General features: G+C 40.7%; 1 protein-coding gene across 1 annotated transcript in view; it reads left to right on the plus strand.

Moving 5' to 3' along the window:
• Positions 1-26691, plus strand: part of Camsap2 (calmodulin regulated spectrin associated protein family member 2) — a 96247-nt gene that overhangs the window by 56591 nt on the left and 12965 nt on the right. Inside the window, exons 4-11 of the mRNA XM_059280991.1 lie at positions 4948-5031; positions 8209-8350; positions 8540-8679; positions 16313-16406; positions 18199-18292; positions 22558-22592; positions 23597-23666; positions 23973-26172. Of these exons, the coding sequence (XP_059136974.1) occupies positions 4948-5031; positions 8209-8350; positions 8540-8679; positions 16313-16406; positions 18199-18292; positions 22558-22592; positions 23597-23666; positions 23973-26172 (2859 nt within the window). The remainder of the gene's footprint in view (positions 1-4947; positions 5032-8208; positions 8351-8539; positions 8680-16312; positions 16407-18198; positions 18293-22557; positions 22593-23596; positions 23667-23972; positions 26173-26691) is intronic.

Consider the following 26691-nt stretch of genomic DNA (forward strand, 5'->3'; position numbering starts at 1 on the left):
TCTGCCCTGATCTTACTGGTTTCTTTCTAGCTACTGATTTAGAATTTGGCTTGTTTTTCTTTTTCCAGAGAATTAAGGTACATCATTAAGTCATTTATTTGTGATCTCTCTGACTTCCTAACATAGGCACTTGGAGCTAATAAATCATCATCTCCCCCCACCCCTTAGGACGGCTTTCATTGTTTTCTGAAGATTTGGGTATGTTTTGATTTCATTTTTATTTGATTTGAGGCATATTTTTTCCCTTCTTGATTTCTTCAAGATCTCCTTCCTTAATCAGTTCTATTTGGCTTCATCTCTCTGAGTTCTAGGTTCTGTGGGATTTGTAGCCTCAGTCTATTGTGATAAGATAGAATACAAGAAATTATTTCAGTTTTCATATATTTGTTGACCTGTTCTGTATCCTGATGTATGATTCATTTTAAAAGAAAATCCCATGTACTGCTAGAAAAAAAAAATGTATGCTTTGCAGAGTATGGATGTATATACCTCTCAAGTCCATTTAATCTAAGATGTCATTCAGAAGTTTTTCTGTTGATTCTTTTTGCTAAGATGACCTGTCCATTGGTCAAAGTATGTGCTGAAGCCACCCCACTATTGTGCTGGGGTAATTTGTGACTTCATATCCATCTAGTAATATTTGTTTTATGAAATTGGGTTCACCTCTGTTGCGGACATACAAGTTTAGACTGTAATATCATCCTCTTGATGGATTGTTCCTTTAACCAGTATGAAGTAGTGACTCTTACCTTTTTTTTTTTGACCAGTTTTGGTTTGAATTCTGTTTTGTCAGAAACAGCAGCACATACTTGTTTCTTAGGTCTGTTGACTTGGAATACCAGGTTACATTCTCTCATTCTAAGGTAATGCCTGCTTTTTACAGTGAGGTGTGTTTCTTGGAGGCGACAAATAAATACTTCCACTTTTTGATATACTCTACTGGTCTTTTGATTGGGAAATTGAGACTTTTTTGTTCTTGTTTTTTGGTTTTTAAAGACAGGGTTTCTCTGTGTAGCTTTGGTGCCTTTCCTGGATCTCGCTCTGTAGACCAGGCTGGCCTCGAACTCACAGAGATCCACCTGCCTCTGCCTCCCGAGTGCTGGGATTAAAGGCGTGTGCCACTGCCGCCCTGCTGGGGAAATTGAGACTTAATATTCAGAATTATTATGGAAAATTATATATTGATTTCTACCATTTTTTTCAATTTACAGAATTTTTTCTCTTCCTCTATTGCTTAGTATTATTCTAGAATTGTTTCTTTTTCCTGTGTCCTTGTGGATGGATTTGCTTTTCCTTTTAGTCTAAGATTTCTTCAGGTGTCTTCTGTAGATCTGCCTTGGTGGTCATAAATTTTTTTCAGTCTTTATCATGGAAAGCTTTTCTCTTCCCTTCAGTTAGGACAAGTAGCTTTGCTTTATAGTGTTCTGGATTGCCGTAGTTCTCCTTCAGAACTTGAAATTCATCCCCTCCCCCCCCCCCCCAAGCCCTGCTGGCTTCTAAAGTTTCAGGTAAATGATCTTGGTGTTATTGCAATGGGCCTGCCTGTCATGGGACTTTGTGTTTCTCTTGCCTCTTTCACTGTGCTTTCTTCATTCTGGGTATTTAGTGTTTTAATTAGAATGTGACAAAGGGAGTGTTTCTGTTTGGTGTCTGTACTGGACAGTTTTATGTCAACTTGACACAAGCTAGAGTCATCTGAGAGAAGAGAGCCTCAATTGAGAAAATGCCTCCCTAAGATCAGGCTGCAGGCAGGTCTTAATTAGTGATTGATGTGGGAGTCCATGTGGGTGGTGTCACCCCTGGGCTGGTGGTCCTGGATTCTGTAAAAAAGCAGGCTGAGCAAGCCAGTAAGCAGCATCCCTCTATGGTCTCTGCATCAGCTCCTACCTCCAGGTTCCTGCCCTGTTTGAGCTCCTGTCCTGACGACTTCAGTGATAGACAGCAGAAGCCAAATAGACACTTTCCTCCCAAGTTGCTTCAGTCATGGTGTTTTGTCACAGCAGTGTAACCCTTTGACAGTGTCCTAAATGTCTCCTGATCTGGGTAGCTGCTCCTTGCCAGCTCTGGGAGATTACTTTTTATGATTCTTTTGAAAATGTCTATGCCTTTAGAATGCGATGATTTCCTTCTATGCCTTAACCCAAAAATTTAGTTTCAGAGTGTCACGTGTGTCTTGAAATTCTCATATACCTTCTTGTCCTCTTTGGGTTGTTGCAGTTCCACTACTGTCTCTTCAAGCTCATGTACTGTGCTCTCCCTAATCCATTATTCTGTTGCTTGGATTTGCCACAGTTTTCTTATTTGACTTACTATGTTAACATTTTTTAAGATCTACTTATTTTTATTTTGTTGTATGTATGTTTGCCTGTGTGTATTATGTGTACTACATGTGTGCCTGGTGCCCAAAGGGTCCAGAAGAAAATGTGGGATCCCCTGGAACTGGAATTTCAGAGGGTTGTGAGCCAGCGTGTGGTTGCTGGGAACCGAACCCAGGTCCTCTGCAGGGGCAGCAAGTAGTCTCAGCTGCTGCCAAGCCATCTCTGCAGCCCCTGACCAAGAGGCAGATGGTTGAACTTCGTTAACATTTGATCTCTGCCTGGGCTTAGAAAAGCAAATGTTATTAGAGGGACTTGACACAGGAAAGCTGATACTATTTTAAATTCATAACACATACTTGAGATAAACACCAGCCACTCAGTTGCCTGTCCAAGATGGGCCCTTAGAAGTCTGCTTCTCCACACTTTGAGACTGTTTCATCTTTTCTAGCATTCATACTTACGGAAGTTTTTCTCTGTTAATTTGAGCTGCTGCTAAGTTGCATGGCCTCATCTGTTAGGGGAAATCCATTAGGTTAGAATTATTTCCTCTTCTCACTGCTGATCTGTTTGCCTTTCTGCCTTCTCACTGTCTTCTTTCCCTAGTGTAGAAAGGAGAACTTACTCCTTCCTGTCAGAGAGAGTACTCCAAAACTTGTTGCTCTAGAACAGTGGTTCTCAATGTAAATATCTGCAGTGCGACCCCACAGGTTGAGAACCGCTCTCCAGAACTTTTTCACCCTTTTTCATGGTCTTGGTTCCTCTGCTTAGTTCTGGAATTTCATCTGGGAGCTTGTTAAACTGCAGGGCAGGTCTGTGTGGAGCAAGAGATGCTAATGGTGCCGATCTGTGATCTTCCTGGTGTTCCTTCCTCACTCGACTGCTTCCTTCTCCTTCCCAGCTGAGTCCTTCTCAGTATGAGCTTGTACTCATGTTTCTCCTTCCAATACAGCCTCATTTATTTCTTTGAACGCTCCCAAAAGTGTTACTTTCCTAAGTGGTTAGCCTTCTGTTTACTCTCTCATCTGCATTCATACTCTGAAATTGTTTCTCTTGGTCAGTTAAGGTTTCCATGCTGACAGATCCAGCACATACTTTTCTGTCTTCAAATTAAACTCAGACATCTTTTTTTAAAGTGCAAGCTATCGTGCTAAAATTTCTTTGAAAAACCTAAGGTATTTACTAAGCCCTCCTTTATGTGATGGAATTTGAAAACTAAACTGCCCTCTAGTGGCAGCTTCTTTGGCCTCCCAGCAGGTGTTTTATCCCTTGGGTCCGTGGGTTCTTTTTAAAGCATATATAGTCCAAGGTATAGCCAAAATTTTGAGGCTAAATTATAGGTGGACCAGTAGTTCTCAACTCTTTGGGGGTTGCATATCAGATATTTACATATGACTCATAACAGCAAAATTGCAGTTTTGAGGTGGCAACAAAACAGTGTTATGGCTGGGGGTCACCACAACCTGGAGAACTGTACTAAAGGCTCACAGCATTAGCAAGGGTGAGAACCACTGCTGTAGACTTTGGTCTTTCTTAACTGTGATCCTATCCTTCCCAGCATGCTCTTCACATGCGTCTACTCTGGTAGTGTCAGATTTCTCTTTGATTCTTCAAGCCAGTGAGATTACTTTTCTGTTTAATTCTGCTCGCTCTTTCCTGTGTCAATTGTGGGGAAGCCACATGTCCTGATTTATTTCTGTTGCTGTGATAAAATACCCTGACTTTGTGGGGTCATCATTGTGGGGAAGTCAAGACAGGGACTTCACATAGTTAGTCACATCATACTCAAGAGCACAGAGAAATGAATACATGCTGCTTGCTTACTTGTGTGCAATTCAGTGTCTCCACTCTTACACATTTCATCACACACACACACACACACACACACACACACACACACACACACACCAGTACCAACCACTTTCCCACCATCCCACCTCCTTGCTCCTGCCAGTGGTCCACCCACAAGTACGCTAAATCTTCCCATATCAGTTAGCTTAAAACAATCTCCCATCGACATGTCCACAGGCCAACCCAGTGTCACTCATTGAGACCTTTCCCAGGTGACTATAACTGTGTCGAGTTGTCATTACAATGAACACCATATCAACACGAATACAGTCCATTGTGTTCATTTTCTTCCTGAGTCCTGTCCTTCCACTTGCCTTTGCTTATCTTTAGCAGGTTTTTTACGTGTATACACATGCATGCATAAATGTTTGTATTTGGCACTGTGGGTTGAACACAGGGCCTCACACATGCTGCCTCATACACTTTTATTGAGCTGTACATGTACTCCAGCCTTGCTTTTTATGTTTCGTACAGAATTTATAATTGTTATCTCAGATGGGCTCTGTGTGTTGAATGCCTAGAAGTACAATACATGTTACAAGTATAATAAGCTCTTACTAGGACTTTCCAGTTTCTGGCATACAGTAGGTGCTCAACACATACTGTGTTACTTTATGGAACTGATGTTAGAGTTTCAAATAAAGTTCCTTGGGCATACTATTTTCTAGTTGTAAAAATGACATCTTATTTGTATGCTACTTGTATTTGATATTGGGGATCTAACCATGTCATTTTGTTGCTGTATTTTAATGCAAATTCACGTTGATTTTTCTATTTTAAGGTCAATGAACACTTGAAAGACATAATGGAACAAGAACAAAAATCTAAAGAGCATCACACAGCTGAAGCTCCCGGAGGTCAAAAGGTACACACTGCAGTGTGAAGTGTGCTTATGGTGGTCTAGTCGTGTGCTTTAGAGATGCCAGCATTACTCTAGGAAATGCAAAATAAATAATCACTAAAAATTGATTTATATTGAGATTAGAAACTTACTGAATTTAGGTTTTAAAGAATAAAAAACGATAATCTGTAGGACACCTTTAGATAGCAAAATTATTAACCCTCTGATTCCCAGTCACTTCAGCTACATTGCTATTTGCCTTATGCTTCTGTTTATTGGAGAGACTTTTTTTCCCTTCAGAAAGACTATTCCTTTCTACAGTTGGTCTACTAATATCTAAGAATCAAACCTTACAATCTTTTTACTTTAATAATACAGATTTATTTTTAAGTACAATATGTGATTCTGAATCTGTGAAATAAAATTATTTGTTGCTAAAATAGCCTTAGTATCCTAAAATGTGATTCTGTATGGGGAGAGCTAAGAAGAGGAGATGGCGCTGGTCTTTGCTGTTAGGAATTTCTGTAGCTTTAACTGAAGTGTTGATTATCATAGAACACATGAGAACTGTGAATGGAGAGCCGCACTCCCAGAAGCCCACTGTAACTTGCTAATTGGATGATTCTGATAGACTTTTCCTTCACCTCCTGCTTTATCTTTTCTCCCTCCGCTGCTTCCTCTGAAGTCTCCTTCCAAATGGTTTTGGAAACTGGTTCCAGTAAGTTCTCCTCACTACTTCAGTTTTCTCTCCAGAATTGTAGTGGTATTGGTGGTATTGTTTATAGCTTGCTGGTATCACTATTTCATGCAAATATGTTTGTCATTGAGTAGAGAGATTAGGTTTTAATATACTTTCATCATATAAAATGGGAAATAGTGGGTCCAGCCAGTTTTAAGGACAGTTTAAAGAGTAGACACCTTTGCTCTTCTCAACATTCGTAGACCATTATTACTAATTACTAAAACAACCCACGGGTACAAAATCTTGCTAGTATTCAGAGTTTTCATAAAAGGGAATTTGAATAATCCCATGTGTAAGTTGTCTGCCTGTTTGAGTTAGTTTTGGCAGAATTGTTTTCTTTTGACCCTAATTGAAGTTAACACTTCACTATCTGGTGAAAGATCAAAAGCTTATCTGTGTCCTCACCAGTGTTGCACCTAAACTGTGAGACTCTGATTTCACCTGATGATTGATGTTTCAGGATTAAGTATGGGCAGTTAAAACAGAAAACAAACAAACAAACCAAAGACTCCCTGTAGCTCATGGACTGTAGATAGCTTATCTGGGAATTGTACAAACCTCGTGTTAAAGTTGATTGGCTCAGTGGATTTTATAGGATATAGTCTTTAGGAAAATGCTTTGGCCTGCCACTCATTGTCTGAACCACAGACATTCATTGTTAGTGGGAGTGCACACACACACTCACACTCCTTATTCATGGATGCTAATTGACAGAGGGAATAGAATAAGTGAAACCAGTTTTGCTGGTGATGCTAAGTTGGTTCAGTCCAGCCCTCCTGCCAGATAGTTGGAGACAAGAAGGCAGGTATGCATCAGTGCTCACTGCCTGGAAAGCGAACTCACCACTGGGTGGTTTTCTTTCTTCTTCTTCTTCTTCTCCTCCTCTCCTCCCTCTCTCTTCTAAATTATCTCCCAGCAACAAAATGAAATTTGCTTAGGGATGAGATAAAAGTCAGTGATCAGGGGACTGGAGAGATGGCTCAGAGGTTAAGAGCACTGACTGCTCTTCCAGAGGACCCGAGTTCAATTCCCAGCAACCACATGGTGGCTCACAACCATCTATAATGAGATCTGGTGCCCTCTTCTGGTGTGCAGACATACATACAAACAGAACACTTTATTCATAATAAATAAATAAATCCTAAAAAAAAGTCAGTGATCAAACAGTCCTGGGTAGGCTGTGCAAGATGTCTCACAGCTGTAACACCAGCATTCAGAAGCTGAGGCCGGAGGATTGAGATGTTAAAGCCATCTCCCCAAAAAAAGAAAAGGAAAGGAAAAGTAGAATCTGTGTGAAAGATTTGTACATGTAAATAATTATTTTCTGAATATAGGTGATGTGTGAGTTAGGGATACAATGCCTGTCTTGCACTCCTCCAAATTTTTTTTTCAAGAGGAAAACATGTTCATGATTCTTGTCGACTGGTACCCAGGGAGAGAGAAGCAGAAATAAATATTCTTTTCTTCATTGGTGCATAAGTTTTCTGGAGGATGTCTTTAAAAGAGTCTAATTGCACCTTCATGTGTTAAGTATTTTGTTCAATAAATTTGAATTTTTTTGTTTTTAGTCTCACAAGCATTTTTGTTCACAATTGTATTTTAACTTATAAATTGCAGAGGTGACAGTTTAGATAGAATTGGAAGAAAAACATTTAAATTGCTCTTTTATAAAAATGATACCGCCAGGCAGTGGTGGCACATGCCTTTAATCCCAGCACTCGGGAGGCAGAGGCAAGAGGATCTCTGTGAGTTCGAGGCCAGTCTGGGCTACAGAGCGAGTTCCAAGAAAGGTGCACAGCTACACAGAGAAACCCTGTCTCGAAAAACCAAAACAAAAAAGATACCTACAGCTGGAGAGATGGCTCCATGGTTAAGAGCACTTGCTGCTTTTGCAGAGGAACCATGTTCAGTTCCCTGAACCCATATGGTGGCTCACAACTCTCTGTAATGCAAGTTCCAGGGAATCTGACCCTCTTCTGGTTTCCACAGATACCAGGCACACATATAGTCTACATATTTACATGCAGGCAAAACACTCCTATGCACAAAATAAATCTTTTTCAAAGTGACTACTAAATATCAATAGCCTATGTAATCATACAGTTTGCCAATAAAAGGCTTTCTGCACCATCAGTAAGTCATAAGCGTGATTTTTCTTGCCTGTAGGGGAGCTACTAGCTAATAACAACTAGCCTGTACTGATTGCTTCTTTGTGCCCAGTAGTGAACATAGCACTGTGTGTCCGTCATCTTTTTAAATCCTCCAGTTATATTCGTTTATGATTTGAAAGTAGTATTGTTGCTGTCAATTTAACCTTGGTGAGTAGTTGGTATTTCTTGTTTCTCCTGATTCATATTTTCTTAATATTATTAAGAACCAGAGTCTACAGTTCGGTGGGGTTTTGTTTGTTTGTCCTCTCTGCATTGTTTAGTATTTATTCAGATCTCTTTGTGTTGTAGGCTCGTTACAGGAAAGAACAAACGTTACTTAAGCAACTGCCGTGCATTCCATTGGTAGAAAATTTGCTGAAGGATGGTACAGACGGCTGTGCATTAGCTGCCCTTATTCATTTTTACTGCCCTGGTGTTGTCCGATTGGAGGGTAGGTGTTCCGGGGATCTGTTTCTGAACTGTGCATAGATGGCAAAGAAAGTGGAGAACTTTCTGTCTAGTGGCTATCACTTACAAACACATGTTTGCTAAGCAGGTTTTACGTAACTGTGTATTTGTACTGTCGGTAGTTATGAGGTGTTCCTAATTAACCCAAAGTCATCCCCTTTTCTATTTGAAGATATTTGTTTGAAAGAAACTATGTCTTTGGCTGATAGCCTGTATAATCTACAGCTGATTCAGGAATTTTGCCAAGAATACTTAAACCATTGCTGCCATTTCAGCCTGGAAGATATGCTTTATGCTGCTTCGTCCATAAAGGTAAATTAAATCCTTCTCTTTTTGCCTTTTGATAAAGTTTAAAAACCATGGCAACAAGCTGGGGTGTATCTCAGTGGTGCAGTAGTACCCATCATGCACAAGGGCCCAGGTTGAGTCTCAAAAGTCTAGCAATAGAAAAGGTGGGAGCAGGAAAATCAGGAGTTCAAGGCCAGGTTAAGCTTTGTAATGAGTCTGAGGCCAGCAGAGATAGAACCTTTCTCCAAAAATAAATGTATGTAAATAAAAGCTTACAAATTCACTTTATCAGTAAAGAACTTGTGGTGGTGGTGGGGTTGGGGGGGAGTGTGATTTTTTTTTTTTCTTCCTATTTAAGCATCCATTGCTAACTACAAGTCTTTTACATTGTAAAGGCAAACACAAACTTGTAGCTAGAGTTTTCCTGCCTTGCCCACAGTCAGGACAAATCTTTGTCACCTGCCAGTCCCACAGCTGCTCAGACTCAACCAAGTAAGCACAGAGACTTATATTGGTTACAAACTGTATGGCCGTGGCAGGCTTCTTGCTAACTGTTCTTATAGCTTAAATTAATCCATTTCTATAAATCTATACCTTGCCACATGGCTCGTGGCTTACTGGGATCTTCACATGCGGCTTGTCATGGTGGCGGCTAGCAGTGTCTCCCCCACCCAGCTTCCTGTTCTCTCAATTCTCCTCTCTGTTAGTCCCGCCTATACTTCCTGCCTGGCCACTGGCCAATCAGTGATTTATTTATTGACCAATCAGCAACACATTTGACATACAGACCATCCCACAGCACAAACTCATGTATAAAATTGACCTGTTCTCTTGGTGTGGGCAGAGTAGATTATGAACCATTAAATGGTTTTTGATCATAGGTTAAAAAGGATGAGATTCTTCCTTTCAAAGCTGAGTGTGAGTGTATGCCAGTGATCCTAGTATTCTGAAAATTGATGGGGAAGCATGAGTTAGATTCATGCCCGGGGACATAATGAGATACCTATCAAAGAAACAGCAAACAAAAACAGTAATGAAAAATTCTTTTTCGTGAAGAATTTTTAGAGAACCAAATGAAACACTTTGGTGTGTGTCTGTGTCTGTATTTGTGTTGGGATGTGTGTGTATGTGGAGTTAAGATAAGGGCTGCTGCACCTAGCTTTTCTGTAGATGCTGGGGAGCCAACCTTGGGTCCACATTGCTCCACTGAGCCATCTTTAGCCTCTGGTAGATTTTTGAATCAGATGTCAAATGCTCTTTTTGCTCAGGGTTACTCTGGCTCTTCAGGGTTTGGGGGCTCCCACATGAATTTCAGGATTGTTTTTTTCTAGTTCTGTAGCATGTCATTGGAACTTTGATGAGGATTACATTGACTCTGTAGATCCCTTCAGGAAGTTGGCCATTGTAACAATATTACTTTTGTCACTCCATGTGCTTCTTTAGTTTCCGAGCTTTAGGAATAAGTGACTTTATAATACATTTAGTTTAATTAGAAGTTTGGCTTAGAGGTAACCATTTTCTGTTGGGCCTGATCAGAGTTCCAGTGCTAATCCTGCTTGGAAGTACTAAAGAGCTCCTCTCTGAATATGCTAGCACCTTACACTTGGAATTCTTATTCTCTAGTCTCTCCTCTTTTTCCTTTGTCCATTTCAGGATCTCCAAAGGGCAGAAGATAGAGCCAATGATAAAAAGCATTTCCAAATGAGGCACTAGTCCCAGTGACTCAAATGGTACCCACTCCCTACTCTGACACATCAAAAGAGAAACCTTGATTAATCAATTTTGAAGGTTTACCTACACCATTATTTCCTTTATATCTTACTAATGACTTTGCTAGCAGTTTCTATAAAATATAAGTGCTACTTCCATAATATGAAATGAAAATTTGTCATATGCTTAAGATGTATATTTGTTTAAAAATTGCTATAGATTAAGTTTGGTAGTGTTCCTTCCTGTCCTTTTCGAGAATAGAATAGAATGTAGACTTTTAATGAACCATGTAATCCTGATATTTAGATCATTTTGAGCATGATCCAAATATAAAAACATTTCCTTAAGTCAAGCTTATTTAAATAAGTAATTGTCAACAAAAAGTCTTTGTTCACTTTATGCATTCTTTGCTTAATTATCACAACTACAAGTTTGAATTTAGCCTACTATCTTAAGGCTCTAAACTCTAGGAAAATTGCTTGGTCCATATTGCTGGGCACCTCATTTCCACTTTAACTGTAATAGTGGGTGTTGAGGAATGTATGAGAAATGAATTTCTGTTGTAGAAATATAAATTGGCTGCTTTGGAGGATTATTGGACATTGCCTGGGCAAGTTCCTGTACTACATCTTGAGCACACCCAAAAAGCATTGAAGGGTCAGGCTGTGCCTAATTGGAGCCTAGCTTCCTTGCAGTGTACTTGATAGCCTATTTTTTAAAGGGATAGTGGCCGATGAAAGGCACATAAAGGACTGCCTCTGATGCTGAAAAGTTAGGAATGATGCATTTTAGTAGAGGCATAAATTTAAATGTTTTATAATATAATTGGCCTATGTAAAGGAAGGTAGTTGAGAGTTTTGTTTTTGCTGAAACAGAAAGCTCCCTAAGACATTGTTAAGTGAGGGTAAAGTCAACAAAAAGACTATCACTGTGTGCATGAGTGTGTGTGTGTGCCTGTGCATGCATATTTTAAACCTTTCTCCTCTCTTTTTCTGTCAGGGCTAGGGATCAAACTCAGGACCACTGACCCATTATTCCCTAAACAATGCAGTGTAATAACTATTTACATATTGTATTAAGTACTAGTAAGTAATGTAGAGGTGATTTTACCTATCCTGTGGGGCTAGAGAGATGACTCAGCTGGTAAAGGTTCATACTACAGCCTGACACCTTGAGTTTGATCCCCAGGACTCACATTGTGGAGGGAGAAAGCCAACCCCCCCATGGAAGGATGCACATAGATTCTATGCATATACTACACAATCATATGGAAGGGTCTTAAACATCCATAAGTCTTTGGTGTCTATATGGGGTCCTAGAACCAACTGCAGATAGGTGCTAAGGCACACTTTTATATATTTAAGATACTTATAAAACATAAGTAATTTCTTCTGAGTGTGGTACTGGATATGGGAGAAGGTGTTAAGGTTTACTAGCCTTCTCCATTCTGTATATTCTGTGTTGTCTACACTGTTTAAATATGTAGCTATGTCGACCTTCTTGACTAACGGAAGTGGGGGTTGGAGATACAGCTCAGAGGTTTTAAAAGCATGTACTGCTTGCTCTTCCAGAGGCCTGAGTTCAGTTCCTAGTACCCATGTTAAGTGACTCACAGCTGCCTGTAACTTCTCCAACACCTTCTTCTGCTTTCCACAGGCATTTGTGCTCACGTGCATGACCCCACATGCAGACACATGCTACATATATTTAAGAAGTAGGTCAGGTGTGGTGATGCACATCTTTAACCCCAGCACTCAGGAAGTAAAGACAGGCTGATCTTAGTGAGTTACAGGCCAGCCAGGGCTACAGAGTGAGATTCTGTCTCAAAGTAAATTGGGGAAAGATGATTTTAAATTAATGTTGTACCATTTCTGGAATATGACCAATTGTCATTTAATTATAATTTTATAATGAAATAATCTCATTTAGTTACCAGGGAAATTATTTCTTCCTGTTCTGCCATCTTGTGGCCAATTTTTGTCATTATCTTATCAAGACAACTCTTAATCAGGTCCTTAAAATAAATATCCTTTTCTATCAACAGATAACTACTGCACATTTTAGGGGTGTTTTTTCAGAAGATGAAGTCAGCTCTAGTTAACTGTACTAGTAGGCTAGACCCTAGCAGCAGTACTTACAAAGTTTACCCTTTGGCTTTAGAAGGTCTACCGTAAAGACTAATGCAGAGTGTGGGTCACAGTGATCTCAATGTGCCAGTCGGCCTGCTGCTGCGGTAATGGGTGTCTGAGTAAAGCATTGAGGAAGGAGTTCCTTGTACTCAGTTTCAGAGGCTTAGGTCCATGGGCAGCTGGTTCTGTTGTTTCTTGGCCTTTGGTGAGGCAGGCCACCGTGGTGGAGAAGGCCTCGTGGAGCAAAGCCTTCTTCACTGGGAGCAGGAAGCAGAGAGAATGCCTGCGTGAGCTGGTTCCTCTTCCTCCTTTATTCCTGCTGGGCTGCCAGCCCCTCGGATGGTGCTGTCCACATTCTAGACTGTTCTTCTCCACTAGGTTAGTTGTCCTTGGAGATGGGCTCCCGGACTTAACCAGCAGTGTGCTTTCCTCCTGCTCCTCTCCTAGGCACTTGTGAGTTCAGTCTGGGTGACAGTGACGATTACCATCAGGCCAGAGATGCCTTTGTCAGTGTTGGCTGTGTGCTGACTTCTGGTTGCTGTTGCTGTTGTTATGGATCAGTTTATACATTTCTTCAATAAGTATTTATTCTGTGCTGGGAACTCTTTTAGACTGTAAACATAGAGTGAAGAGCATAGGCCCTGCCTTTCTAGGCCTTGTAGTCTGACATATGGGATTACAAACCTTGGAGAATGTGATGTTTGATAAAGCTGGTTACATTTTTTTAAATGGTCAATCTTTTGTTTTCCTTTTATTGAAAATAGATTTTTTTCCAGACAATCTATCCTGATTACAGTTCCTCTCCCTCTACTCCTCCTAGCTCATCCCCACCTCCCCCACATCTCCCCTCCCATCCAGAGCCACCCCCTTTCTGTTGCTCATTAGAAAGCAAACAGGCTTCTATGGAATGATAACAAAATAAAATAAAACACATTAGAATTGGACAAAACTATCAAACAGAAGGAAAAGAGCCTAAGAGAAGGCATAAGAAACAGAGACCCACTCATTCACACACTTAGGAATTCCATAAAAATTCTAAACATAACACACACATAGAGGACCTATAGGTTAAAAAAAAGGATGGATGGAAAAAAATTACACACATACACACACAAGTTTTAAAAAGGAAGAGCCCTGACACAACATTATGAGACAAGGAACTTCCAAAGGTGCTGTTGAGTTCATTTTCTGTTGGTCATCTACTGCTGGGCATGCAGCCTACCCTTAAGAGTAGTTTGTTTTCCCAATGAGACTCCCTTGGAGGAAACTACATTTTCATCTGCAAGTGGTTATCATACAAGATAGAACTTCTGGGTTAGGGATGGAAGAATGTACCCACTTCTCCTCTGAACTCTAGGACCCCAACTGGTACAGACCAGTGCAGGCCCTGTGCATCCTACCTCAGTCTGTGTGAGCTCATGTGTGTGTCGATCATACTGATGTGGAGAGCTTTGTTTTGGTGTCCTCTATCCCCTCTGGCTCTTATGCTCTCTCCACCTCATCTTCTATGGGGTTCTCTGAGGGAGGGATTTGATGGAGATACCCCCTTTAGGGCTGAGTGTTCTAAGGTTTCTTGCTCTCTGCTTAATGCCTGGCTGTGGGTCTCTGGAGTAGAAATGCCACCAGTAAGAGTAAACTGGAATAGGATCACTTTATAGAGAGGAGCACTGTTTCAGTTTTGGCCTTTGAGATTTATAAAGGCAAATGCTCTGTAGGCCATTATATATGTAAGTATAGTCAGTGTACTTAGGATTCATTCAGTAGTGGGTGGTCATAGGTATTAGCAGTATTTCAGAGGAGAAAGATCAGGAACACTGTAGTTCTGAGAAGTCAAGTAAAGTGAAGTCTATGGTGACCTGAACCAGTGGAGTTCTGGAGGAGTGGTAGTTCAGCATGAGACTAGAGTGGTTCAGGCACTAGGAAGCAAAGAAATGCAGGATTAATCTGAGCCTGGTTTTTTGTTTTGTTTTGATTTGGTTTTGGTTTTTCAAGACAGGATTTCTTTGTGTAACAGGCATGGCTGTCCTGGAACTCACTTTGTAGACTAGGCTGGCCTCAAACTCACAGAGATCCCCCTGTCTCTGCTTCCCAAGTGCTGGGATTAAAGACATGCACCACCACCGCCTGGCCTGATCATGTTCTTAAGGAATATTTCATTAGATAGTGCGGAGAAATAGGACATGGTGATTAGTGAGAGAAGGTCTTGTCTTTCAGTGGAAGAGAGTTGAGAAGAAAGATAAGTAATAGATATAATTAGAAATACAAAGCTGTGAGAAGGCAAGGTGCAGTCCAAGCCACAATGTAAGGGATTGAATCTTTCTCATTTGTAAAAGAAAGTTCAGATTTTAATAGCTTCAAGTGATAGCTATTTGTGTATAAGCATTTGGATAGCCTGGAAAATTACAGTGAAGACAAATACTGAGAGCAAAGTAGAAAAACTAGCAAATTTGTCTTCTGCTCTGGGTCAACCCTCCACAAGGCCTTGCGTCTCACACTTCTCCAGTCCACTGAGATGTTCAGGGAAGGGTCAGAGACTTCTTTCATCACCTGTTTCTCCCAGGGTCTTCATTTTATTAAGCGGCAGTAACAGTTGCTCAAAACAGAGACCTTGGAGGCATCCTTGATTCTTTGGCTTTCTGGAGCTATAAGATGGCAGGTGACTATGTGAACATTACCAGCTTAAATATGACAAAATCCAGGTGACGAAATCCAAGGAAGTATGTTTATGTTTGGATCGAAAGAAGTATGTTTAGTGCCTTGAGGATCGTTCAAAATTAGCAGATAAGCAGAAGGCAAGACATCAGAAAACACCCCATATTTCCATAATGAGGAAAACAGGTTTTGTATAGTGCTACTTTTAGAAATATATTAAATACCTAAAATTGAAATTATTCTTCATATGTATTTTAACATAGAAGCCTTACTCTAGTATAATGGGACACATCTCAGGTTTCGAGATTCTGTCTCAAAAAACAAAGACAAAATGAAAACCCAAACCATACATATGAATGTATATAAGTAGTTACATATTATATGTAAAATCCTATAGAAATATGCTGTTGAGAACTCCTTTAAGCCATTTAAAGAATTATTTGGTTTTCAAGTATAAATAAGAAAAGATTGCTAGTCTTAATGTTTTCAAAATTAGAAGGCTGTATTAAATGATTTTTAAAAATGTTTTTATATATTTCTAGATTATTTTAGTCATAATCTATAGAGTTTGATATTACTTAGCATGTGGATTACTATTGAATTTAGCATTATCAAATGTGGATACAATATTTATTATATATTTAATTACTTTTCAAATTGTTTTCTTACTTTTTTTTTTTTTTTTGGTTTTTCGAGACAGGGTTTCTCTGTGTGGTTTTGGTGCCTGTCCTGGATCTCGCTCTGTAGACCAGGCTGGCCTTGAACTCACAGAGATCCGCCTGGCTCTGCCTCTCGAGTGCTGGGATTAAAGGTGTGAACCACTGCTGCCCGGCATACTTTTTTTTTTAAATGGTAAATACTCTTTATGCTATTTGTTTGTATTTCCACTGGAAGAAAAGGACATTTATTACCTCAGACTTCTACATAGCTAGAGATAGTGATGCCTGGGAGAGTCGCTCTGACCTATGAAACAAAAGATCAGAGATCTGAATGTGCATTTACAGGCGCTAAACTTTTTACTCCAGGTTTAATAAAGTATAGTGAGTATTTTGAATAGTGAATGGGTAGAATTCAGATCTGCATTTGAGAGGATAAAGGATACCTGTTGATGGCTGTGGTCGGTTTTACCTAGGGCTTCTTTTAATTTTCTTAACTCTCTTATATAGAGTAATTATTTGGTGTTCATGGCAGAACTCTTCTGGTGGTTTGAAGTTGTGAAGCCATCATTTGTACAGCCACGTGTTGTCCGTCCACAAGGAGGTAATCAATCTTTGTCGTTTTAATGTAGAAAAATGAGAAGTTTATGCACCCCATCTGGTTATTCGTTTAGATAGAAGCTTGTTACCATTTTAGATTTCAGCTATTATCCTTGATAAGAGTCTAAATGTTTTAATAGTTAAGGCACCAAATTATCTGCAAGAAACAGAAAAACTAGTTCCCGTATTTGACATCTTATGGAACATTTAGTGTTCGCTGGTGCTGTATACTTCTTATATCTTTTGTTCCTATCTGTAGTTTTTACTGCCTATTAGAGTCCTCATTTTTAACATTATGTTACCCAAACTCCACTCACATTAGGACCTTAACCTACAACTTGATTTTTGTTAAACCATGAAACCCTTTGTGGATATAGTTTTTAAACTAGTAGCCTTTGTTATTACAGTGTAATTACGATAAAAATTAATAAGAAATAAGAGGGCTGTTGTAAAGGTCCTTAGGAATAAAGACTATGAATTGCTAGCAAAGGCTGGGAACACAGCTTAGTGGTGGGTACTTGCCTAGCTTGCATACAGCCCCGGATTTAAACTTCTTTATCGCCAGAAAGCAAAAAAAATAAAGAATTCCTCCTAGATTTTGTTTTTTCTATAGCAGTGCCGTATTTAGCACAGTAAAACTGGCTTTCATTTTAAAATCAAACACATATTCCTACAAGGGAAAAATGATGGTAAGTTTAGCATTTCTTCTAAGCTTAGAACTTTCTACCAGCAAAAATTAGGGGGCCAGTTTTTCCTGATAACAGTGCTACTGTACCCAGTACAAAATGTGATTTTTCTGTTTCCCAGCTACTTAGCAGCTTTCCTTGGCTGAAATTTCTTTTTTCTGATCACTGCAGTTAACCTCTACCTTCCCAGAGATACAAAGGAGGGAAAAAAAGATTAGGAACCAAGAGGGGTGTGGGGTATACTACCAAAAGAGCAGCGTGTCTGTCATTCTGGTGGATATACTCTCACTTTATAAAAGTGCTGCCCTCAGGCCACTCTGTGCACCAGGAGATCATTGCATTTGATCTCTCCCAGTATCTCAAAACTACTTCAAGCAGATTCTGAACTCTGAGCAGTAGATGATAAATAGTACCTTGAAAGAAGTTGAGATCCTTAAGGCTCTTCATGAAGGTCACTTCTCTTTAATAATTGCCATAACCAGTATAGTATTTTGCAATCAGTGTGACTTTTTACTTGCATTTTTTTTTTGTGATTTCGTCTGAGAAGCCCAGTACTCAATACTAACAAAGCTTTTGCTTAAACATCCATCAAAACCAAGTTGTTTCCCCTAGAATTACTTACATGTAAGCTAGATATAGTGGGGTTTTAATCCAGTAAAAAATCTGACCATCCTTAATTAACTACCAAATTACCAGCTATTTCATTAAAAAACAAAACTGAAACTGACCTGGTGTGTCCAAAATTTTATGAAAATTTTCACAACATTAAATGCTCAGGTTTATCCTTATTTTAAATACCTATATTTGTTTTATGGTACCTTGCCCCATGAACCTTTTGTGAATTTTTAAAAGTCAGATTATATCAAGAAATTCTTTTGACTTAGAAATTATTTAAGGGTACATTTCTGTTAGAAGGAGTTTATTTAAAGAGAACCAGGACAGTTCTGGGGTCCTAAGCTTGATCCCCAGCACAGAAAGGGGATGATTACTGTATAAGTAATGATGGAAATAGAAAGTAAAATTTAAATGATTACTTAGGGCTCAGAGTGTCTGAAATAGTATTATAAATAAGTTGAACCTACAATTTTGAAGTTTTATCGTTTATTCTAGCTGAACCTGCGAAAGATGTGCCATCAGCCCCTGTCTTGAATGCTGCCAAAAGAAACATCGTGGATAGTTCATCTAGTTCTGACTTCACCTCAAGGTAGAGTCCACAATGACTTCACCATTTCCTTGATAATTACTAAGGAAATCAAATAATATTTTGACATTAAAAGGGGTTTTTTAATTTTGTAGTTGGATTTATAAATTAAGTTACAATTAGCTTATACTACTAAAGCTTATTTTACTTTAAAAGTAATTGAAATTTATATTGAAATGAGTGTTTCATAAATAGGTTTTTAGTGAACCACACTGAAAAGTGGGAGACAATAGTCTAAGTTCCAAATAAGAAACCTAAAATTAAACTTTTGCTGCATTATTCCTATAATTGAGAATTATTTAATAGTATAAATGAAAAAATGATCTGATAGGTGACTCTTAGCCCTCAGGGAACTTTTAAAATTACATCTAAATTTTACATTTTAGCTCCATTTATTATGTGTGTGAGCACATGTGGAGGTCAAGTGACAGTGTGTAGGCGTCACTTTGCTCCTTCGGTGACTTCTTCTTCCTGGGAGCAAACTAGGTCATCAGTCTGCACACCAAACACCTTTACCCACTGAGCTCTCTTGCTAGCCTGGATTTTTTAATTTCCTACTATTAAAAAGAAAATCTTGGAACAGGTCTTCCCCACTTATATAGTTAATTTTGTTGCTGTGATAAAACACCATGACCAAAAGCAATTTAAGGAAGAAAGAGTTTATTTTGGCTGTGGTTCTGGGAGGGAAGTCCAGAATTGGGGAGGCGTGGCAGCAGGCAGCCAGAGCAAGAAGCTAAAAGCTCTCCTCTTCAACTGCACACGAAGTAGAAAGAGTAAACCAGAGGTGGGGATGGCGTCAAGCCCTCCAAGCACACTCCAGTGACGTACTTCCTCCAGCAAGGCTGCCCTCCTGAAAGATGCATAGCCTCCCCAGACAGCAGCTGGGGCCAGTATTCAAATGTCTGGGTCAGCGGAGCCTTCTTGTCTTCATTCACATCACCTCCCCACACCACAGTTTTGCTTTCTAGTTATTGAGAGGTAGCAATTACATAGCTCTAATATTGAACTTTATTGAGTGCGTTAGTCTTTGACATAGGAGCTGAATTGAAAGTAAAGAGTATCCTAATTAATATCAGGATAGCCCTGACTACTGACCCAAGTATATGATAAAGTCATTCGTCAGTTTAAAACTTTTATTTATTTATTTATTTGGTTTTTCAAGACAGGATTTCTCTATGTAACCCTCCCTGTCCTGGAACTGGCTCTGTAGACCAGTCTGGTCTTGAACTCAAGGATCCTTCTGCCTCTGCCTCCTGAGTGCTGGGATTAAAAGTGTGCCCCACCACTTCTAGCAGTTAAATTCCAACTGTTAAAAAAAATTTAAGCAGAATCTATAAGTAGCCTCCCTCCCTCCCTCCCTTCCTCCCTCCTCCCTCCCTCCCCTTCCTTCCTTCTTCTGTCTTGTTTTTTTTGGACAGGGTCTCATGATACAGCTGTGGCTGGCCTGGGACTCTCTGTAGACCAGGAGACCGTTAACTCTCAGAGGAGCACTACCCCTGCCACTACCCCTGCCTCCTGTGTGCTGAGATTAGTGGGGTGACCACTGCACCCACCTTAGCTCTCCATTGTATTTATTGCAGCTTGAAATTTATGTTAACTTTAGACTCCTCAATCTATGTTTTCTTTTGTTTAAAGTTACTATGCTTTATGGGTTTTTGGAAAATCAAGGATATCTATTAAAACTACATTTTAAAAAGGTATGAGCAAAAACTTCAAAGTACTCTTTGTATTAATTCTTGGCCTAATTACATAAAAATAAAATCTTATTCTGAAGCTGTCACTCACTCTCATGTACAAAGTTTTTGTCATGTATGTGTTCAGGAACAGTCAGAGTTTGACTGAACTTAAGTTCCCCATTTCCTCTGTATTTCCTCCCTTCATGTACTTCCTGATGTCTGTAATGCGCTTCTTCAAAACTAAAGAAGTTTCCTTTCCTTAGCCTCCAGTTTACTGCTATGGATCTTCTTGCTACTTCATGAGGTTTCTATTCTGTACCTAGCTCACCACTCAGTGCAGAAGGATTGAGTTATAAAGTCCTACTGATCTAGTGTGGGAACATTGCTCAATTATTGAATGCTTGCTGAGTGTGTACAAGGCCCCAGGTTTGATCTCCAGCACCCAAGGAAAGGAAGAAAGGGATGGGTATGTGGGTGGGTGTGTGGATGGGTGTGGGGTGGCTAATCTAGGAACTGTTGTTCATTTACCCCTAAGGCTAGCTTTCTAAATATAATTTCCTTGGTGCTTTTCTGATTGACTACATTGGTTTACTTGAAAATTTAGAAGATGCTCAGTATTTTAGGTCACCATTCCCATACTCTGTCTACTTCCATTCAAGTTAATGGTGAAGCTTTAAGAGTTGATTATTCAGTCATTATTAGGATAAGGATCTGAATGAACAGTCCCCTATGTCTTTGACCTTGGGAAAAAATGTAGCTTGGGTTTTATTTAGACTCCATTTTTTCTTTTCTAGTAGAACCCTAAGAACCCAGGTAAATTCTAAATCCTTTCCCTTGAGGAGTTACTGTCTCTTGTCATCCTAGGCTCCTAGGCCCTCTGACTTCTGCAAGTCTCCACATGACCCTTCATAGAACTTTTGTTTGTTTGTTTGTTTGTTTATTCTGGTTTTTCGAGACAGGGTTTCTCTGTGTAGTTTTGGTGCCTGTCCTGGATCTCGCTTTGTAGACTAGGCTGGCCTTGAACTCACGGAGATCCACCTGGCTCTGTCTCCCTAGTGCTAGATTAAAGGTGTGCGCCACCACTGCCCGGCCCCTTCATGGAACTTTTTTTTTTTTTTTTTGTTTTGTTTTGTTTTGTTTTGTTTTTCGAGACAGGGTTTCTCTGTGTAGCTTTGCGCCTTACCTGGAACTCACTTGGTAGTCCAGGCTGGCTTCGAACTCACATAGATCCGCCTGGCTCTGCCTCCCGAGTGCTGGGATTAAAGGCGTGCGCCACCACTGCCCGGCTCATGGAACTTTTTAATGACTTATTTATTTTGTCTTTATGTGCATTGGCATTTTGCCTACATGTGTGTCTGTGTGAAGTTTTTGGATCCTCTGGAATGGGAGTTACATACAGTTGTGAGCTGCCATGTGGGTGCTGGGAATTGAACCATGGTCCTCTGGAAGAACAGGCAGTGCTCTTAACCACTAAGCCATCTCTCCCAACCCCCCTTCATAGAACTTTTAAGTAAGGATTCGATCATTTTTCCTCTCCCTGGGAATAATGTGGTCACACCTACAGGTGTTACTACACCTAAAATAAAGGTCTTCTGAGTAAATGAAGGCGGTCACAGCAACAGACAGGCCCAGCAGCTGCCCCACCTCCTTGGCTCCGAGTTGATTCAGAAGTGCACTCCACTAAAATCCTCTGTGTGCGTTTGAAAATGAGACAGTCAGCAAGCTTTTACATCATGTAGCCATCATTTGAGGAAGAAGAAAAGAAAGAACAGATTATATTAACCAGTTTCCTAGTTTTTGGGATTACCCTCTCTGTGGTGGAGCTAAGAGACTGTCAGCTGGGGAACCTAGTTCCCAAGGAGGGAGTTCACAGACTTGCTTGGAACTGTCTGTTTATTGACAGTGTTAACAGATGATATAAAGAAGCAGAGGACACGCTGCACACTAGGGAGAAAGACTCCGGGACAGATAGCACTTGGTTTGCACAGGCAGGTCTTCAGTACTGGTGTACTCCAGAGAGAGCTCATTGACTAAGCTTTCAGTAAGTCGTAAAAGCACAGCATTGATACTGACCCGAGTCTGTACCGGCTTGTTCGAGTCTCAGTTTATATGAGCTGAAAGATGGTGTGATTGAGTGAGCTGAAGCTTCTGCCTCTTATCCCTGATTCCCGTCCACTGGGGCTAGGATGTCTATATAACTTCACTTGATGCCAGGGAACATGGCAGCTGAAAACTCAGAAGGAGGAGGACCAAGTGGTGGGGCCACTTATCACTCTCACGTGAGAAGAAAACGTGTCAGTTCCCTTGTTCTTAGTAAAACAGGGCAGAGTTGGGTAAGACTAACAGGAAAGCCTCGTGTCTTCAGGTCGTCTAGAGACAGGCTGTGCAGAGAGGCTCATCAGGGGCTTAGAAGGTTTTAGAGATTTACATTTCCCTAAAATACTGCAAATTAATGAGTTTCATTTAACTTGGTTTTTAAATTTTTTTTCTTTATATAAAAGCACGTGTGTGTAAAGAGAGAGAATTGATTACATGTGTTATGCAGTGCTTTGGGAAGGAGTTCTATTTACAGTCTCATCATTTGCCTTTTAGATATGCACGGCCCCAAGCTCGTTCTTCAGCCTCAGGTAATGTATTGGAAAAGGCCTATGAGGAAAATGCTATTTTAAGTAGGCTAACTAGAAAATAAGTGAGAATAAGTATAAACATCTAGTCTTTTTCTGAAAAGTGTGTGTTAGTACGTGACAGGTGGTCTGTAGCTCCATGCCCGCTTTTCCCTCCCTTTTTTTGTGGTATTAGGGATTAGACCAAGGACCTTGGGTGTCATGTGCTAGGCAAGGGCAGTACCCATGAGCTACCTCTCTGGTTCGCGTCCTTGCCTTTGTTTTGGAGACAAGATCGCATATAGCTCTGACTGGCCTCAAACTCTTTATGTGGCCAAAGATGACCGTGAACTTCTGATGTTCCCGCCTCGATCTGTGAGTGCTAGGGATACAGGTGTGCACCACTGTGCCCAATTAATAGAGGTGTGCCACCGTGCCACTGTTTTTATTTTTCTTGATGTGTCTTTGTGTTACCCAAACTAGCCTTGAACTACTAACCGTCCTGCCATAAGCTCCCAGGTGCTAGTATTACTGCCGGGAGCCCCTTCCTGGGATATGTGTGTATGTGTTTGCGTGGTTTGTATCAAAATCAAATTCTTGGCATGTATATAGTTACTTGATCAGGGAGGTGGTTTACTGGGGATTAACCCCAGAGCCTCTCATGCTAGTCAGTTGTTGGCTGTAAACTACACACTCCTCTAAACTTTTTTTTTTTTAATTGCTTTGCTGTGTTGATGCTGCCGAGGTCCCACTTTTGAGTGCCTTGAATGAACTCTCAAATATGTCAAATGTGGGGCTGGAGAGGTAGCTCAGAGGTTAAGAGCACTAGCTGCTCTTCCAGAGGTCCTGAGTTCAATTCCCAGCAACCACATGGGGGCTCACAGCCATCTGTAATGACATCTGGTGCCCTCTTCTGGCCTGTAGACATACATGCAGGCAGAACACTGTATATATAATAAATAAATAAATCTTAAAAAAAATATGTCAAATGTATGCTTTCAATGGGTTTTCTGTTTTTGCATTTGAAGGAGGAATTAGAAGGTCTTCGTCTATGTCTTATGTTGACGGCTTCATAGGAACATGGCCTAAGGAGAAAAGGTAAGCCAAGTTACTAGTACAATCATGTTACCAGAAATGTCAGCTTTCCCTCCCTCTGCTTTGTCCTCGTTGTCTTTAGCTGTGTGGTCAAATCAAGATTTGAATTAGGACCTAACTTTGAAAGGGGCAGCATGGGCTATGATAGAGGTCCAAGAGGCTGAATTAAAAGGTCATGAAATAGTCCCTCTTAACCTTGAGGTCAATGAGATTGTGAAAAATGGAGGAAGGGTATATACTTTCAAATAATTGTTCTAAAATCATGTTTCCTGCAGTTTCTTAAACATTTTGTCTTTACCTCCTTTTTAGAACATCAGTGCATGGTGTTTCATTTGATATTTCTTTCGATAAAGAAGACAATGCGCAGAGTTCCACTCCAAACCGAGGAATCATCCGCTCTGTCAGTAATGAAGGGCTGACTCTCAACAACAGCCGTGCATCTAAACACATCAGAAAAAATTTGTCCTTCAAGCCCGTGAATGGAGAAGAGGAAGAAGAAGGCATTGAAGAAGAACATCATGTAGATCCTTGTGGTGACCTCAAATCTTACATGCCACTAAACACAAATGAACTAAATTCTAACGAGAATACTCACTACAGGCTTCCCAACGGGGCTTTACAAAATAGAGTTCTTCTTGATGAGTTTGGCAATCAGATCGAGACCCCAAGCATTGAAGAAGCATTACAGATAATTCACGACACTGAGAAATCTCCTCATACACCTCGGCCAGACCAGATCGCTAATGGCTTCTTTCTCCATAGTCAGGATCTGAGTATTCTCAATTCAAATATCCAGCCGAATCAATCGAGTCCTGACAACGTGACAGACACAAAAGGTGCCTTGAGTCCCATAACGGACACCACGGAAGTGGACACTGGGATTCATGTCCCTTCAGAGGATATTCCAGAAACAATGGACGAAGACTCTTCCTTGAGGGATTACACTGTGAGCTTAGACTCCGACATGGACGATGCGTCTAAGTTTCTTCAGGACTATGACGGAAGAGCCGGCAACCCCAGGGAAGCCCTGAGTCCTTGTCCAAGTACCATCAGCACCAGGTCTCAGCCGGGGAGCAGTGCTTCCTCCAGCTCTGGAGTGAAAATGACCAGCTTCGCTGAGCAGAAGTTCCGGAAGCTAAATCATACTGATGGGAAGAGTAGTGGGAGCAGCTCTCAGAAGACTACCCCAGAGGGCTCGGAGCTTAACATTCCTCATGTGGTCTCCTGGGCCCAGGTTCCAGAGGAAACGGGCCTTGCCCAAGGGCGGGACACCACCCAGCTGCTGGCTTCTGAAATGGTCCACCTTAGGATGAAACTGGAAGAGAAGAGACGCGCCATAGAAGCCCAGAAAAAGAAAATGGAGGCTGCTTTTACTAAGCAGAGGCAGAAAATGGGAAGGACAGCCTTCCTAACTGTGGTGAAAAAGAAAGGGGACGGGATTTCCCCTCTTCGAGAGGAAGCTGCGGGTGCAGAAGATGAGAAAATATACACTGACCGAGCAAAAGAAAAGGAACCACAAAAAATTGACGGGCAGAGGAGCAAGTCTCTAGCAGACATAAAAGAGAGCATGGAGACTCCTCAGGGCAAATGGCTGAAGTCTCCAACCACGCCTGCTGATCCCGAGAGGCAGTGGAACCTGGCAAGCCCTTCAGAAGAGACTTTAAACGAAGGGGAAATTTTAGAGTATACAAAGTCCATTGAAAAGCTAAATTCATCCCTGCATTTTCTACAACAAGAAATGCAACGCCTGTCCCTTCAACAAGAGATGTTAATGCAGATGAGAGAGCAGCAGTCGTGGGTGATTTCACCCCCACAGCCCTCTCCGCAGAAGCAGATTCGCGATTTTAAACCTAGACAGGCAGGCCTGTCGTCAGCGGCTGCTCAGTTCTCGTCTGACTCCCCACGCCCCACTCATCCGTCGCCACAGTCTTCCAACAGGAAGAGCTCATCCTTTTCTGTTAAAAATCAAAGGACTCCAAGGCCAAATGAACTAAAAATAACTCCTTTGAACCGAACCCTGACACCTCCTCGGTCTGTGGATAGTCTTCCTCGATTAAGGAGATTTTCACCCAGTCAGGTTCCCATTCAGACACGGTCATTTGTATGTTTTGGTGATGATGGGGAGCCTCAATTAAAAGATCCCAAACCAAAAGAGGAGACTAAAAAGGAGTCGTCAGAGTGCAAAGGGACATTGGAACCTTGTGACCATAATCCTGGGGAAAAGGGGATTAAACCTCTTGAATCAACAGTTTCTGAAGTCTTGTCACAGCCCATCACAGAGACTGTGTGTGTGACACCAAATGAGGACCAGTTGAGTCAACCCACAGATCCACCTCCTAAACCTGTTTTCCCACCCACTGCTCCTAAAAATGTCAATCTGATCGAAGTTTCTCTGTCAGATTTGAAACCCCCTGAAAAGGCTGATGTATCTGTTGAAAAATATGATGGAGAGAGTGATAAAGAGCAGTTTGATGACGACCAGAAAGTATGCTGTGGATTCTTTTTTAAGGTAATACTAATCCACAGTTTTGAGCATCCTCTTGGGATGAGTGCCTATATGTTTTCTAAGTTGATATATGTACTTCTTCAGGAACAATCTCTTTCATTACAAGTCAGCCATTATTCCTGAAATGTGTCTAGGCAAACCCTGCCTTGTTCTATACAAGTATTGAGGCACACTGTGCAACCATATTCCAGTGTGGACTCAAGAGCTGCAGTCCTCTACCACAGTCATGGCATGCATGCATTTCAGTCATAGTATATGGTTCCCTGCCTCCCCTTTCCACTTTTATCAAAGCCCTGAATTTATCAAAGAATTCAGCTATTCCCAATTGGTAAAAATACTCATATTGCATCATATATAAATGTATGTTAAGGTTTTAACGTTTTTTTATCATAATATTTTTTGAGTTTTACAAACTTATCAGATATGGACCATACAAAGTGAAACATTTTTGAAAACATGTAGTAGTTTGATATTATCATTAAGGTATAGGTCTCTTTTTCTGGGAACCAAAGCCAAGGCCTT

Source organism: Peromyscus eremicus, chromosome 15, assembly GCF_949786415.1.
Source record: "Peromyscus eremicus chromosome 15, PerEre_H2_v1, whole genome shotgun sequence".
Classification (NCBI taxonomy): domain Eukaryota; kingdom Metazoa; phylum Chordata; class Mammalia; order Rodentia; family Cricetidae; genus Peromyscus; species Peromyscus eremicus.